Source organism: Azolla caroliniana, unplaced genomic scaffold (genome assembly GCF_043228905.1).
Source record: "Azolla caroliniana isolate FFs.n. ecotype wild unplaced genomic scaffold, voAzoCaro1.0.p SCAF_15, whole genome shotgun sequence".
Lineage (NCBI taxonomy): Eukaryota > Viridiplantae > Streptophyta > Polypodiopsida > Salviniales > Salviniaceae > Azolla > Azolla caroliniana.
In genome coordinates, this window is record NW_028230450.1 from 19,520,624 (window position 1) to 19,537,966 (window position 17,343).

At 38.6% G+C, this 17,343-nt stretch overlaps 1 protein-coding gene across 1 annotated transcript; it reads right to left on the minus strand.

Annotated features, from left to right (window-relative positions):
• Nucleotides 1-11,313: 11,313 nt before the first annotated feature.
• On the minus strand, nucleotides 11,314-16,674 carry LOC147854991 (4-coumarate--CoA ligase-like). Its single transcript, XM_087331407.1, has 7 exons — nucleotides 15,556-16,674; nucleotides 14,919-15,269; nucleotides 12,930-13,128; nucleotides 12,604-12,749; nucleotides 12,426-12,493; nucleotides 12,224-12,326; nucleotides 11,314-11,765 (listed from the first exon to the last, which is right to left on the minus strand). Exons 1-7 carry the CDS (start codon nucleotides 16,381-16,383, stop codon nucleotides 11,646-11,648), a joined length of 1,815 nt encoding a protein of 604 aa, XP_087187533.1. The 5' UTR covers nucleotides 16,384-16,674; the 3' UTR covers nucleotides 11,314-11,645.
• Between the last annotated feature and the right edge of the window lie 669 nt (nucleotides 16,675-17,343).

A 17,343-nucleotide genomic window follows, 5' to 3' on the forward strand; every position in this document is an offset into this window, starting at 1 on the left:
GTTGGGCTTGACTTTACAAAGAATGATGAAAATGGAAGAGATCACTAACGACAACTAGAGTACTCAATAGTATCTAATATGTGAATAATTCATTGTTATTTGATGATCAAGAGTGGCATTATACAAAGCACTCAATATGGAGTCATTATTTGTGACCCATGATATGTCAATATTGTCAATGACAATGAAAAAAATGACAAGTGAAACCAAATGTCAAGTGTCCAAATATTGAGGGGTTGATGGGAAGAAAACATGGATATGTATGTCTTGCCACCCAACCAAATCCGTATGCCAGATGTTTTGGTTTCAGGAATACAAGCACTTGGCCACCCATGTAAATTAGTGCCACTAATCTTGAAGATGACAACTTCAATCATTTGGGAAATGTTTCATTCCCATGTTTTAAAAAAAATAGCACAAAATACTTCCATGCTTCTCTCCCAATTAGATCCGAATATTGCTTCCTCACATTGTTGTTTGTCGATTAAACAAAAACTAGTGCCTAGGCTTCATGTCACTAATGAAAAACATTTCTCAAAACAATTTTTTTCATTCTTTTATCTATCATGGTTATGATCAGAAATTGATGACGGAATCGTCTAACATGTGATGCAATAACTCCCCTTGGAATTATGGCAACATGTTGCATATTGCATACTGCATACGTCAAAGACATTTAGTTTATGCATATGTTGGTGCAATATCCATATACATTTATTTCCATTCAATTTATAAAAGCATTGCAATTGAAGAGTAGCATGAGCCATTAGCTCATTAATATTACTTAGCATTAGGCAAATAAAAAACTTAGTATTAGCTTCTAGCTTGTGATACAAACAATGTGTTTCAATTCATGAATCACTTCACTCCATATTGTGCAAGGAGACACCTTTGTCTCTATTCCAAAAATGAGACTTAATCATCATACACTCCCCCTTCCGAGATGAAACTTCTATATACTTTTCCAAGATATGATAGTGTATAATAACTTTCTTATAGTTAGCCTCAACAATGGAAAGTTGGAATTGGGTGTTATTTCCCTAATGATGGATGATTGCCCATTTTATATGGGTCCTACTAATGGAGTTCCCTCATATTGTAATTATCCTTATTGGAGTGAGATAGGTATGTCATGACCCCAGATACCTTGAATGCCTTTTCATCTCGTCATTGTTGAAAATAGAAGATTTATTTTGTGAGAAAAAAGTTCCCACTTCTTTGCACAATCTAACCTACATATCTTGTAACTCAATATATCATCATTTTGTGTATTTATCGAAGCTAACATCTTACTCGGGTGTTCTTCTTAATAACCACCTAGAGGTTGGTGTGTGAGAACATAACACAATCTGCATTTGTTGGCGAGACGAGAAAAAGTGAGTTTCAATGACTCTTGAATGACTCACACATGGAATAAATACGGAATCATATTCTAATTTTACTATACAATTTAATCACATTCACAAAAGGAGATCTTACACAATCATGAAAGGACGAGAAATCAGCAATACAAACTAGCTTTTCTTACTCTTCTCAATTACTTACAAGCTTTAAGTTAATTACAATAATTAGGTTTAGGTGCTTCAAACAAAGAAAGTGATGAAGGAGAAACACAAAGTATTAAATTTATCCCTAGGGTATCAAAATGTGTGAGGAGAGGGCACATATGATTGTTTCAACGAGGGTGATGAGAGAATTTTGGTGCATGGCCAATCACGATGAGGTAGGCAACCAAAATTGAGTGTTCTCCTAAAAGTTTGGTGACTCTTCATGGTAGTTTATATACCACGTATGTTTTGACGTCATCTAGTGTGCACTTGTGGCCCTTCACATAAAATAAAACATTTTTTTTTTTTGTTCTAGGGTTTTGTAGGAATTCATAAGGCTACATTGGAGTGACTTTGCTTTGATTCAGTTCGCGCATATTTGGTAAGCAAACATTGTGTATTTCCTTTATGCCATCCATTGGCAAACATTAGCTATTTTGCCCACTTTGCATGAACTTGAGAGTGGAGATGGATCTCAAATTGAGCATTTTAGTATTTTGGGCCACCATCTTCATGTTTGGGGAGTCCTAGTGGTTTGGGATACTGTTAATGGTCCTCATGGACAATTGAGTTGCTAACCAAGTTGAAGTGAAGTATGGTTGCATGTTATTGATGTCTAGAAATCAACATTTCTAACTTTGGCCAATTGAGTTGTCAACCAAGTTGAAGTGAGGTATGGTTGTGTGGGTGTTTGGTGTTCATGAACTTTTCCACATTCCACATTCCACATTTCTAACATTTACCTCTAGAGTTGCTAGCCAAGTTGAAATGAAGTGAGGTTGCTCATGTTTGGTGTCCATAGACTTTGATTAGCACTAGGTTTAGTTGTTTTGGCCAAAGATGTAGCTCTTTATTTAAGGCCTTCAGTTTGAGGATCATGACCTCTCGGATATGCATGGGGTTTTATATGTTTAACTTTGACGAACTCTTCCCAACAAAAGGGGATTTGGATGTATTAGGGAATCATTGCACATTTAACTCAAAGTTTTCATTTAAATCTATATTTTCAGACCACCTTCCAAGTCCATGATTAAGTTTTTGAGGGTGGGCATTAGTACAAGTGTGCTTTGTGTACTTTCTAGGGCCTTCTTCTAAACCCCAAAACCAAACTCCATGAATCTATTAAGGAACATATTTAAAATTAGGGAAGCTTGATTTGTAGGGTACACATGTGGGAATTGTACATGAAAATTAGAGACAATGGGAGCCATTTGACTTGAATTGTGCTTAGGGTGTTGAGAGAGAGAGAGAGAGAGAGAGAGAGAGAGAGAGAGAGAGAGAGAGAGAGAGAGAGTCATGTGTAATGTTTCATGGAGGAGTAACACAACCTATTTCTATTCGGAGATCAATTAGACAAGGATGCCCGATTAATTCTTTACTATTCACTATTGTGACACACCTATTCTTGTTAAACTATACAATATGCTATGGAGAAAGAATTGCTTGAACTAAGGTTGCTATTCAAGGAAGCCATGTACTATATCATATTTTTGGCACCTAATTGAGAAAATATTAGTAAAACAAGAGATGTGTGGGAATTGTTTTCAAATGCTTCAGGACAGAGAATTAAATACATAAATCTGTCCTCATTTCATGTACAAATTAAGATGTATTAGGGTTGGGGTGGTTAGGAAGGATAGTAAATTGTGGTATGATTTGTTGTCACCTTGGATATCCAATTAGGGTGGAAGTTTCAAATACGAAACTTAATGAGTGTGTATCTAAAAAGTTAGAGGATAAGTTTTTATGTTGGAGGTCTCAATTCTAGCCTTTTCATGTACAATTTAAGGTGGTCCAATCCATTATAGTCTCAATGGTGTCTTATTATCTTCCTTTGCTACCATGGTCGAAGAAATCTCTTGAAATGGTGTCACACTCAATGCGGATGTTAATCTTGAAGAGAAAGGTGTCATGTTGTGCTTGACATGGGATCATGTTTGTACTTTGAAGCCGCTTGGTGGGAGATCAATATTGAATTTATATGAGGATATGGTGGCTTGTTAATTTACTTTCATTCGATTTATGTTTGACGGTGTACAACCTTGGATAGAAATGGTGGCATAATTTATAAATAAGATAGAAATTAAGCTCGGAAACATGATGGTTAAAGTTAATTGGTGGAATGTCATTAATTTTGAAAGGAATGTCAAATGTGCAAGGTTTCTGATAGTTAATCATTTGTTGACATCTTGGCAAAATATGTTGGATTCATCCCCTACAAGAAAGGGGATGTGCCAATTCATTACAAATGGAGGTTTTGGTGGCATCAAGATTGTTGAGATAGGAAGGTAAACAACTTCTTAACCTTGAATTTAATTGGATGGATGGATTGGGTTTGGTAACAGTCAAGGATGCTATGTTGGTGTCACAAAGAAGATTAAAGGCTTTTTGAACAACAAGATCAACATTTCGTATTCCAAAAGGTTGTACCTTTCTTTGGGATAAGCTGCAAGAATTACTACCATCATATGAGCCAATTCATGATTTCGATGGGGGATTTCAAGAGCTTCATTGGATGTTTGTTGGAAATAGGAGGTTGACTATGTCAATTTCAACAAACAATATTTATCATAAGTTGATTGACAAACATAAGTGGATAGAAGAAAGGGTTATTAAGATATGGGGTTTTCATAAGCCCATTACCTCGTGGTTACATGTGATCAAAGGCAAGTTGGTTTTTTGGATTAATCCTATGAGCTAAGGTATTCATTTGAAGAGTTATGGTTGGAGTTTACCTTTGGGGGATGCATTAAAAAAACGAAACATTGTTAGAGGAATGTGTATCTTTTGTTCGGTGGAATTGGAACATATTAGGCATCGATTTCTTTTATGCCTTATGGCTAGGATGGTTTGGAGGTGTATCAATTTAGTGAGGAGGTCTCTAACTGGAATAAGCATATCTTCCTTCAATTGGGTTTTTGCACATATGGAGAACAATGAACCTATGCCTCATTTCCAAAGTATTTTTGAGTTCTTGAGGTATTGGGGCCTATGGTTCAATTTGAATATGATTCACTAGTTGGGATCAGAATATATGTTGTAAAGTTAAAATGATTTCTTTTGTGGCAATTGAGAGTGCTACAGACGTCACGAAATATCAACCATGGAGAGAGAGAGAGAGAGAGAGAACTCACTCTACAAGGTCATATATCATCATGTTAAGGATTAGGTAATTAATTAAGGAGTAATTATTACCTAATTATGTGATTAAGTTAAGTGATTACGTAGCAGAAGATTAAGTGATATGTGCGTGTACGTGTGCGTGAGAAGAAGAGAGAGAGAAGTACACTTATGAACACAAAACAAGATGGGGGATGATAAAGTATATTAAAAGGTAAATATCATCAACTATCATCAAATACAAAAATACCCACAATGAGGTATATATACATCTCATGTGCAAAGGTGCACATGTGTGAGTAGAATATAGGTACTAATGTGTAAGTCCTATATTAAATGTACTTAGGAGTGGAGGATCTAGAATATCCCACTTAAGTACAAGGTCCTATTTAAGGCGTTATAGTCAACACTTCTAACTAGATTCTATCTAGGTAACTACGAAGTTACATTGTTAACGAACTAACTAAACTAAATTGAGCTTGATATCTCAACACGCCCCCTCAAGCTCAAGTGTGAGGCGTCCGACATCCGCTTTGGCTTTTGTCGGCTTCATGTGCTTCCGTCCGGCCTTCGGCTTTCCTCGTTGTGGCAATCTCGGTTCTTCCCCCTCAAGCCGGTGACGAAGGCTTTTAGTGTGTGGGTGAAGGTCGACTACTTCCACCCATCGTGGGTGACGAGCCGCTTTGGTGGAGCTCTTGGGCTCTTGTTTGACAGCTACCTTCATCGCGAAGGCATAGTGATGGGCCATATACTCGTTGTAGCCGAGCCGCGTGACGGGGTTCTTAGCTCTAGATGAGCGTCAAAGCTTTTCGCTCGCCGATGTGAGCGCCTTCGTTACTCCGGGTGTCCGCATGATGGGTACTCCGAACTCACTATCTAGTGAGGGAGCCGATCCATCTGAATCATTGTCGTCGGGGTGATCGACTTCGTATTTGGGCATCTTACCTTTGCCTTTGTCCAAGTTCGTACTTGGCCGCGACGTGCTTGGGTCGCGTGAAGATTCTTGTGGGCCACTAAGCTTGGTCGTAACCGGACTTTCTTCGCTCATATGCGCGAGTTGATCTTCGGCTTCTACCTCTTGTTCGGCGGATTCCGGGTCGAGCGGAGTCGGAGTCGAAGTTGTCTTTGGTGCGTACTAGGATGCAGACTTGTCGAAGACTACAGCTCGACTTACCCGAACCGCTTGGGTAGAAGGGTTGTAACACTTGTACGCCTTCTTCTCGGACGAGTATCCTATGAGGATACATTCCTCCGACTTTGCGTTGGGCTTCTGTCGTTGTTCGTTCGGGATGCGTACATTCGCAATGTTTCCGAACACCTTGAGATGTGACAGGATCGGCTTCCTTCCGACGAGGAGCTCGTATGGAGTTAGCTCATGAACTCCATTGGTGGTGTACCGGTTGATGAGATAGACGGCCGTGGATACTACTTCGGCCCAATAGAAATTCGGCATGTGCTTCAAATGCATCATGGCACATGCTACCTCGACTATTTGCCGATTCTTCCTTTGGGCTACTCCATTTTGTTGGGGTGTGTGTCGGCACGAGAATTCTCTACGAATGTCTTCACTTTGGAGGTAGGAGGTGAATTCATCGGAGAAGTACTCCTTTCGTCCATCCAATCGTAGGCATCGAATGTGCCGACCGGTTTCTTTTTCGACTTGCCCCTTGAGCTTTTGGAAGTGGGAGAACACTTTGCTCTTCTTCTTTATCGGGTAGATTCACGCGTAGCGCGAGTAGTCGTCGATGAAAGTTACGTAGTATCAGCATTCGCCGATCGTCGGCGTTTGAGCCGGTCCCCATACATCCGAGTGTACGACGTCGAGGAGGCCTTTGCTTGTGGAGCTCTCCTTCGTGAATGGGAGTCGATGTTGTTTGCCGAGTTGACACGCTTCGCATACTCGGTCGACTCGTTTCGACTCGAATGTCGGAAGTCCGATGACGACTCCCTTGGTTTGCATCGCTTGAAGCCGTTAGAGGTTTATGTGGGCCAGGCCGATTCTCTTGTACCACAACTCGATGCTTGTCTCGGTTTTGAGACCTTTGGCGTACATTGCCGATTTCACCTCATTTGAATCGAGGATGAACATTCGGCCGTCTCTCCGCCCCTTTGCTATGAGTCGGCCATCTTTCTCAATGAAGCATCCTTCTTTGTTGAAGCAAACTTCCATTCCTTGCTCCACGATTTGGCCTACCGAGACCAAATTCTTCGTTATCGTGGGCACATGCAAGACATTCTTGATGCAAGTTTGCTTGCATTCTTTCCCGAATGGGACATTGCCAATGTGCCGAATGGGGTGCGTGGTGTCGTCTCCCGTCTATATGAAGCTGGGTCGATCCGGCGTTCGTAAATCACGAAACCACTCTTCGTGAGATGTCATGTGATGTGAGGCGTCGGAATCGACGAACTACACATCTTCCGAAATTGAGGTGCTTGCGGAGTCGTAGGTTGTCATAGAGTTCGCTCTATGCCTCATTACGAATAGTCCGTTGTAATCATCGTATTCAGAGTTGACAGCGTAATTCGTGTGTTGTTGACTTGTGGAAGCCGACTCACTTCTTCTTTTTCGGCATTCCTCCTCGCGGTGGCCGATTTTACCACAATAGTTGCAAGTTGCAGGCCTCATTTGCCGACCATGTTCGGCGTGGAAGCTCTCCCTTCTTCCGAAGGTTCCTCGATGGCTTCCGTGAAGGTTTAAGTTCCTTTCGTGTGATGGGTCGAATTGACCTCTTCTACCACTATGACCTTCTCCTCGGCCACCGTTCGAATTCTAGAAGAACATTTGTCTTTCCGGTGTCTTGGTTTTGGTTCGGACGTGGTTCTCTTCGACTAATAGCATTGATTGGAGGTTGAAGAATGAAGGAGGGTTTTCTCTCGCCAAGATTGCCGTCTGTAGTGGATGAAATCGTTGTGTGAGGCCGCCCAAGCATACTTGAACCATCTCGTCTTCGTCGACGTTTATGTTGATGGAGCCAAGCGAGTCACAAATGCTCTTGATTTTGGTAGTGTAGTCCGACACGGACATGTCTTTTTGCCGAATGTTATTCAACTCTTGCCGGAGTTGAAGTTTGCGGGCGGTCGTGTTGGCGGCGAACATTTTCTTTATGTTCTCCCATGCCTCTTTAGGCGTCTTGGTGTCTCGAATGTGGCTAAGCATATGGTCGTGGACACATGTTGCCAAACAATACATTACCCGACTCGCTCCTTGCTCCCACGTTGGGTAGTTGGCGTTTGTGTTGTCGGGCTTGTTCTTGAGTGCGCCGTTGATGTAGCTCTAATACCCTTGGCCGACAAGGTATTGGGTCATCTTGTACTCCCAAGATGAATAATTGCTCCGGTCTAGCTTTTCGCTAGGGAGCGAGCTACCCATTTGTGTGTTCATGTTGTTTTGTGTCTTCCTTGTTGGCTCTTCTTTTTTCGATCACGTACTTGTGCTACGTAGCGACACTATGGTAGCGGATGACCGGAATTTGTCGTCGGCGTTTCGAACACACAATCATGGAGTCGGGTGGGCTTAGTGGATTTTCTAAACCACACACTCTAATACCATGTTAAGGATTAGGTAATTAATTAAGGAATAATTATTACCTAATTATGTGATTAAGTTAAACGATTACGTAGCAGAAGATTAAGTCATATGTGCGTGTACGTGTGCGTGAGAAGAAGAGAGAGAGAAGTACACTTATGAACACAAAATAAGATGATGGATGATAAAGTATATTAAAAGGTAAATATCATCAACTATCATCAAATACAAAAATACCCACAATGAGGTATATATACATCTCATGTGCAAAGGTGCACATGTGTGAGTAGAATATATGTACTAATGTGTAAGTCCTATATTAAATGTACTTAGGAGTGGAGGATCTAGAATATCCCATTTAAGTACAAGGTCCTATTTAAGGCGTTATAGTCAACACTTCTAACTAGATTCTATCTAGGTAACTACGAAGTTACATTGTTAATGAACTAACTAAACTAAATTGAACTTAAGCTAAAGAGTTCTAGTAAAAAAACATGTTCTATAAGGAAATGACTTTATACTAGGCCTAGTTTCAGTTCCATCCAAGTCTCTCGAAAAGAAGTGGCAAGTCAAAGGGTTTCGATGTAGATGTGACCCGTGGTCCCAATGTAAAAAGTACCCCATCTATAGCTTCTAGGTGGCGTAGCTTACGTTCCCTTATCTTCTTAATTGTTTCTACTCCACGTTGAGTTGCTTTGAAGTTCGGCATCCGAGGGCATTTGGTTGTTCTTTGCATTTCTGCTTCATCAAGAGAGAGGCTGAGTGGTGTAGGTGTGTCCACATTCATCGTCTCCCCTTGTTCTTGAAAAGTTACATTAGTTACACGTTGGGGAATATTAAAATGGTTATGGTTAACACTTTGTAGTTTATTCTCCCTATGTTGTTTTAGCTCTAAGAGATACCTACCTAGTCTCTTTATATCCGAGGGCGTTTGGTTGTTCTTTGCATTTCTGCTTCATCAAGAGAGAGGCTGAGTGGTGTAGGTGTGTCCACATTCATCGTCTCCCCTTGTTCTTGAAAAGTTACATTAGTTACACGTTGGGGAATATTAAAATGGTTATAGTTAACACTTTGTAGTTTATTCTCCCTATGTTGTTTTAGCTCTAAGAGATACCTACCTAGTCTCTTTATATTCGAGGGCGTTTGGTTGTTCTTTGCATTTCTGCTTCATCAAGACAAAGGTTGAGTGGTGTAGGTGTGTCCACATTCATCGTCTCCCCTTGTTCTTGAAAAGTTACATTAGTTACATGTTGGGGAATATTAAAATGGTTATGGTTAACACTTTGTAGTTTATTCTCCCTATGTTGTTTTACCTCTAAGATATACCTACCTAGTCTCTTTATATATGGGGTATCTAATAGTTTGGAGAGGGTGGAAGAGGGTCCTAGTATGTCTTGTTATTTCGCCCTTATCTCGGCATAAGTTGGACACTTGCATGTAAAGTGATACTCATCCTCTATCTCTATGTGACATAACCTACATAGCCTTTCATCTTTAGGGACTCTATTAGCACGACCATTCTCAGTCTCAAGTTGGTGAGATGATATCCTAAGTTCTCCAATGGCCACCCTTAGTGCATTTGGTAAGAATGTATCTAGGTATTTTGATCGTGTAATAAAACCTAAATTAGAGAAGTGCATGAAGTGTTCCGTATAGTACAACATTTTAGATGGAGAGAGAGACTGAGGCCTAGATGGATGTAGCTCAATTGGTAAGGTTGCACAATGGAGAACGGGAGGTCATGGGTTCAACCCCTACAGTCTACAGTGGCATCTACTGAATTAAGAGATATGTATGAAATATGTAATCGAGAAAGAGAAATTTGGGTTTCAAACACAAGATGTAGTACTTGTAGTGTAATAACTTACCATTAGGGTAAGCTAATTACAATAAGAGAATTGGGTTTTGAACCCAAGACATTGCCAATTACAACATTGATCGATCAATCTTTTAGCCATGGGGAATACAATGAGGAAGAACCCGTACCAAAATGTTTATAGTTCACATAAAACACATTTCCTTACTCACGGACCATTTAATGTGGCTCTACTCCTTTGATCAAGCTTCAAGGGATGAGTACTGTCAATTGGAGATGTATCTTTGATCAAATTTTAAAATATCTTGAGATAAGGAAAGTCTAGTTACAAAAGTATTTGTACCTTGATATACTCTTTTAATCTATTTCTACCAATCATGTCTTTATTTATCAATATTAGATATCATATATAGTGGGATTTCTTTCGTTTTCTCTCATGGACACAATAATATTGCAAATCCATACTATTGCAACGAAACAATTGATCAATTACAAGGAAATGATTGGACATACCAAAGTTCAAACCATATAATGTCATTCAAAGTACGACAAGCAATCACTCTCTTGGCTCTCTTGGCAATTGTAATCATGATTCAATTTAGAAAGGTGTAGAGATACTTACATAGAGCATATTGCATCAATAAAATGTGTTGTGACCAAGAGCTCGAGTACGGAAAGCACCTCATATCACAACATTGAATAATGTTTCCCAACATCTATAATCATTGCATCAACTTCTCCCAGTTGAGCACAATCATCCCACTTCTTATGCAGGTATATACATTCTCCACTTGAGCATAAGAGTGATCTTATAGAAAATGTAAATGAGTACCCCAATGTGTGTGTCTTCAATATTCTTTAAAGGATATTTTTATAACCCTTTTGATGGGTTCCATAAGTCATATCCTTTGTCTACCGATGAGTCACATGCAATTTTTTATAGGTTCCGCAGGTAAGTTGAATAGCCTCTTGAAGACTATAATGGATTATCATTTGTTTTTAATAACCTCTCTTAGGCATTGTAAACTAACCTTAAGATCTTACACATTTCTTGACGTATCTTCTTTTCCTACTTTTTGTTTAGAATAGTGGGTTTCGATAGCTAAATTTCTACCAAATTCACTATGACCATAAGGGGAAGTATGCTTCCTTGTTGTTTAGTTGTAAGATAAACCCACAATCTATTTAATATATGCAATAGAAGGTTGTTTTGGGTGTTATTATAAACATATGGACATACACGTTCATATCTCACAATCAGAAATAGTTAAAAAGATGACCACTTTCGAGTTGTGATGTATATGTTGTAGGAAACAATTTTTAATCATATTCAATTGTTCAATATCAATTCATCTTTAAGTAATTTACAAACTTAGGTCATTTGAGTCTGCAATCATAGAATTTATTTAATCATGCTCTTGCAAATGGATAGCCATGTATGGATTGTACCAACACACAAAACAATAATTTTATCCCCTAGTGATGGTGATTGAGCTTAACATTTACAAAGTAACCAACCTTGCATTTAGTTAAGTACCATCAATATCTTTGTAGGATGTTGAAGAGTTTCTTTATGATATGATTTTCATATGAGAACCTCCATCCTACGCCAACAGTAATCATGACGAGGAAACACTTACAATATATTTTCCTCTTCTATTCTTTTACGCAACTCCTTCCGTAAGATTTTCCCAGAGGGTGATTTGGGGATGTGGTCCACAAAAATAATTGTGTGAAGTTTTTTGTAGAAAATCACCTAGTCAACATGAATAATAAGTTAACAAGTAGCTTTAACAAAAAAAAAGATGCCCATACAAAAAGTATGCATAAATAATCTACATACTTACACATGCATGAATTTACAAGTAATATATACACATATACAATGAAATATTGGAGCAACTAGCAAATAAAATTATGTGCATGAAGATTAACATAACTTATAATTTATAAAGAGAGGATGAGCATTGGGTAGAAACATCCTTCGCATGTTGAGACAACACAACAATCCTATGTTGTATGATTTATGTAGCTGCCCACGCTTGAATACAATATGCACAACTTTATATCCTTATTAAATCATTTGTAATCGAGCAATATGCATAACCGATAAGAATGTGAACAATTCACTCATATTAATACATCCACTAAACTTTTATTTGTGCATTATACAATCACACATCAAACCAAATGAAGTGTTAAACACTTGTTCACCTGGTTTGCCACAAATTGTTTTAGTTCATTTTCTGTCACCTCAGACCCTTTTGTAAGCACAACAAAGGCCACAGGCACCTCCCCTGCAGCTTCATCTTTCTTGCTGTCAATAGAAAATGCAATGACAAATCAAATTTCTAACAGTAAAAGATAAGCAACTCTTTTTTTATAATAACAATGGAGAAATTGATTGAGTACATACGGCACACATGCAGCGTCAGTCACACTAGGATGAGAAATGAGAATGCCCTCTAACTCAGCTGGAGGAACCTACAATTAGTTTTGCATCAATAAGTGGCAAAACTTAATCTCAATCACATAAATATTTAAGCTTATAAAGTTTCTTTTGTTTGAGTAATAAAAAGCCCATTTGATCATACTTGGAACCCTTTAAACTTGATAATCTCCTTCACCCTGTCCACAATGAATAATTCATCGTCGTCGTCAATAATGCCAATATCTCCAGTGTGTAGAAAGCCATCTTCATCAATTGTATTTGAAGTTGCAACGCTATCATTGAGATAACCTAATTATAGAGGAAAGTTGGCATTTACACATTGGTTGGGATCAAATAGATTGGTGCAAATTTTGTGATTCACAGTGATTCTGAACTCTATATTACTAAGTGCTAATCCTTAAGGAGACTTGTTTTTACCCTCTTAATTTATTGAGTTTTTTATTATTCCACAATCAGTTTGAAACGTGCCTTTCATTATTTGGTTTCCCTTTATGCATATTTCTCCTGGTTGATTGCGAGGAACTGATAACCCAGTCTCGGGATCAATGAGCTTTACCACTGCATTTCTTAACACCGTACCACATGAGCCCGACTTCACTGGCGATGGATATTTTGCAAATGCTAAGCTCATGGATAATACCGAACCCGCCTCTGTCATACCATAGCCCTACGAAAAGGAAACAAGGGTTACTCTTTATTCGTTTCAAACACACTCACATGCCCTTATTTATTTACATTGCCGAGATTGGCACTTCATCACACCACATGGATAGCAATGGGCGTGGTTCGGTTTCTTGGCCTTGAAACCAAACCAAACCAAACTGTTTAAATTTTATGAAGCCATTTAAACCGAACCGTTTATGAAAAAAAAATTAGAACCAAACCAAATCAGTTTATCATAAATCAAAACCAAACCAAACCGATAAACCTATAAACCTTTAAACCAAACCACATAAGCCGAAACCCTTAAACCGCTAAACCGTGAAATTCAAAACCGAACCGAACCGAACCGAAACCAAACCGGATCATAATATTTGAAACCAAACCAAATGGTTTACTTATCTTTGAACCAATAAACCGTTAAGCCATGGCTTAACGGTTCAGTTCGGTTTGAGCTAAAACCATGCCCATTGCTACACATGGATATATAATGAGGAAACATTGGACACTTATTTATTTTTCTAAACAAGCTCGCACAATTTCTTTATCTAAATTTTACTCCACCACCATAAGGGAGTTGTAATAACATAGCCCTATAATATGAAACAATCACCATTCTTTCTTTTCTTTAAATACACTCACATGCACTTATTCATTTGCACCCTCCAGATTCCACAACACGAAACTAGCTTTTTATCAAATCATAATGATACATACTAAGAAACAATGGTTGCTTGTTATTTTGTAAATAGGATCACAAACTCTCTCATTTTTAGACCAGACGTCAAGGAGACTGTAACATATCCTTATAATGCCAAAACACTTAACTCTTTCTTTTTATTAAACACAAGGTCTCTCTCTTGCTTTTTTTATTGTAATTAGCTTACCCTAGCGGTAAGTTATTACACTACAAACACTATGTCTGGGGTTTCAAACCCAATTTTTCTCATCTCTCTATTACATACTTCTTACATATCTCTTAATTCACTAGATGCCACTACGAAATGTAGGCGTTGAGCCCATGACCCCTTAGTCTCCGTTGGGCAACCTTACCAACAAAACTAGATCCATTTGGGCTTTCTCTCTCACACACACACATACAATTGCATTTGATCACATTAGACTTACCTTTCCACGTATCTTCAAGCAAACCTAGTTCTTGCACTAATTTCCCTCACAATCATAATGTGCACTCTCAATTGCAATATTCATTGGTAAAGTTCTTCAACATCGCTAATCGCTACGTAATTTCATATATATTACATGAAATGGTCTCATATGTCATACTTGAGCTCCAAAGACGCTAATAAAATCTATCTATCTCATGACAATTGTATCAAGTATCATATAATGATTTTACCCTTGGTCTCATTATTCATGTATATGTGGCACTATGAAGTTCGTTCTTTGTAGAATTTCTTACTAAAATTTACTTCTTTTCATCCCTTTTCTTTTTCTCTATTTTCCCCGCTAGCATTTAGCCCTATTCTAGAAGTGAAAACAGGGGGTAAAATCATTAGCTAAGTATACAAAAATGTAGAGTAAATAAAGTTATAAGGTTTCATTTTAGATTCGCTCAAGCAATATAGTTAAGTGTTTTAAATCTATCATTTCTTATTTAATGGGCATTTTCATTTGAGTGCTTAATGTCTTTTTATTATTATGAAATAATGCATTCATTAATGTGAAAGAAGTCTTGAGTATATATGTAAAACTTCACTATTATGGAAATTCTAGATTGAAAAGATTAACTCAAGTAATCCTATCATACTAAAAACCAAACTAAAAAATTGTCACCTGTGCAACAATGGCATGGGGCACACGAGCCTTGAAGGAGTCTTGGAGGTCCTTGCTAAGTGGAGCAGCACCACACATAAGCATACGAATGGATGAGAGGTCATATTGTTGGACGAGTGGATTCTTGGCTAAAGCTAAGACAATTGGTGGCACTAGTGGTGCAATTGTCACACGGTGTCGTTGCACTACCTCCAATAGTGCCTCAATCTCAAACTTTGGCATGATGGCCATTGTTGCACCCACTCGTAAGCAACACAACACAATTGATAATGAGTAAATGTGAAACATGGGTAGCACACACAACACGATGTCGTCAGGTGTAAAATACATGTTGGGATTATCTCCATCGACCTATTTTACACAAAGTTGCTAATCAATACATTTTTGAGTATTTTTTCACCTTGGAACCGTTAGGGCTTGCGTGCTGCTTCCATTAAATTACATGCATTATGATAATCTAAACTTAGGTATTTTATGCATCAAGATTGAAGAATAAACACTTATATTGTAACATTACTCTATGGTTGTTGAATGACTTAGATTGTTTTTTTTTTAATATGCTACATTTGATCATTATCAATGTAAAATATGTAAGTGAGTTCGAGTTTCCTAGTCTAACATAAATGATAACACTTACTTGTTGGGAGATGCTAGTGACGAGGTTGCGATGTGTGAGCATGACACCCTTGGGGAGGCCGGTGGTACCAGAAGAGTAAGGAAGAGCAACAACATCGTCGGGGTGGACATCATTGAAGCCACTAGTCTCATGACAATTGTCTAGCTCAAAGTTATCATGTTGGTAATCATCTGAAAAATCAAAGAACGAAGAGAAAGAAAGGATAGGCCCAAATTGTGGGGGGTCAAGGGGAGCATGATCATGGGCAAGGTGATGGTGGTTAGACTGGTCTTGGCCTTGGTAAAGATCAAGGGGTTCATGGTCGATGACCATGACTTGGAAAGTGTGGGCTACATGGATGTGGGTGAGCTTATGGATGTAGCCAAGTTGGGTTATGATGAGTTTGGCCTTAGATGCCGAGAGTTGTTTCTCGATTTCCTGGGATTTGTAGAAAGGGTTGCAAGTGGTGACAATGGCACCTCGTATGGCTGCCCCAAGAAATGAAATCACAAACTCTGAAGAGTTTGGAATCATGAGCATCACTACATCACCTTTTGTTATCCCTGCAACTGGTTCCAACCTTGTTGCCACACGTCGCGCTTTCTTTATCACATCACCAAAGGTGGTCACATGATTTTCACTAGTTGCTTGACCACTCAGTCCCATTTCAATGAGGCATGGTTTTGATCCCAAATTTGCTGAATGTTGCAAGCAATACTCTGGCAAAGTCATGTCATCCGGAATCTCAATTGTCGGCAACTTTGACCGGAATAAATATACTGGGGGTTGTGACATAGAATCTGGTGCCAAATTTGAAGTGACTTCATGTTCGGATTCTGAAGGAGCCATATAAAGGTGTACCTCTATGGTGAGAACCTTGGGATATAGAGCAATTTAAAAACCCCTTGAAGTTTAAAGATCCACCCCACTATAATGTCAACTAAAAAGAATCAAATGAAAGCAGTGCAGAGTTCAACCTTACTAATTCCCTCTAAAAAATAAGAACCTACCAACATAGGCCCTCAGCAAAACAAGCAAACAAAAACTACTGCAAAAATTCAACTTTAGGCAATGCCTCTACAAAGAATTCTCTGAAAACCCCACGATGCCTCCCTGTGTTTTTAGATGCATATGCCTTTCTATATTATTGCTAGCCAATTTCAATCTTTAATATAAGGAAAAAGGAAGGAATTGTCTAAATTCAGTAAATTCATAAAACTGCCCTCATTATAAAGACCCTCCCCCTCTACTATAAGTCATATAATAAACAGGCAATGAGGGTGGAAATGCGTAAGATAACATCAATCTCAGTTATCAAAACCCCTACACAAAAACTATTCCTCATCCACCTTTCCTCGTCGAACCCATGTGACTTCTATATAGCTTCGAAGGCCCCCTCATGACAAAAGTTGCCATGGAAAAGTATGAATGAGTATAGTGGACAATTCCACACTAAAGTTTTAAAACCTCTAGAAAACTACTCCTTCACCCTAACCCACTCATTGCTTCTGCTTCCTCTCATGGGGATACAAAGCAATTTTAATAAGATTGAAAAAGGAAAAGAAAGAAAGAAATGTCAGGAAAATCAATCATCTACTCAAAATTATTTGAGTGAAACTGACCATCGATAATTCCATCTTAATAAGATTGATTCACAACACCTTACCCTCCCTCTCTCTCTCTCTCTCTCTCTCACCCATATGCATTTTGGTATGATAAATACTAATCGACCTCAAAAAGAAAGAAAATGAAATGGGGTGAGTATGTGTTGGGGCCCTCCCTTCTTGTATATGCAAATGCCATGTATAA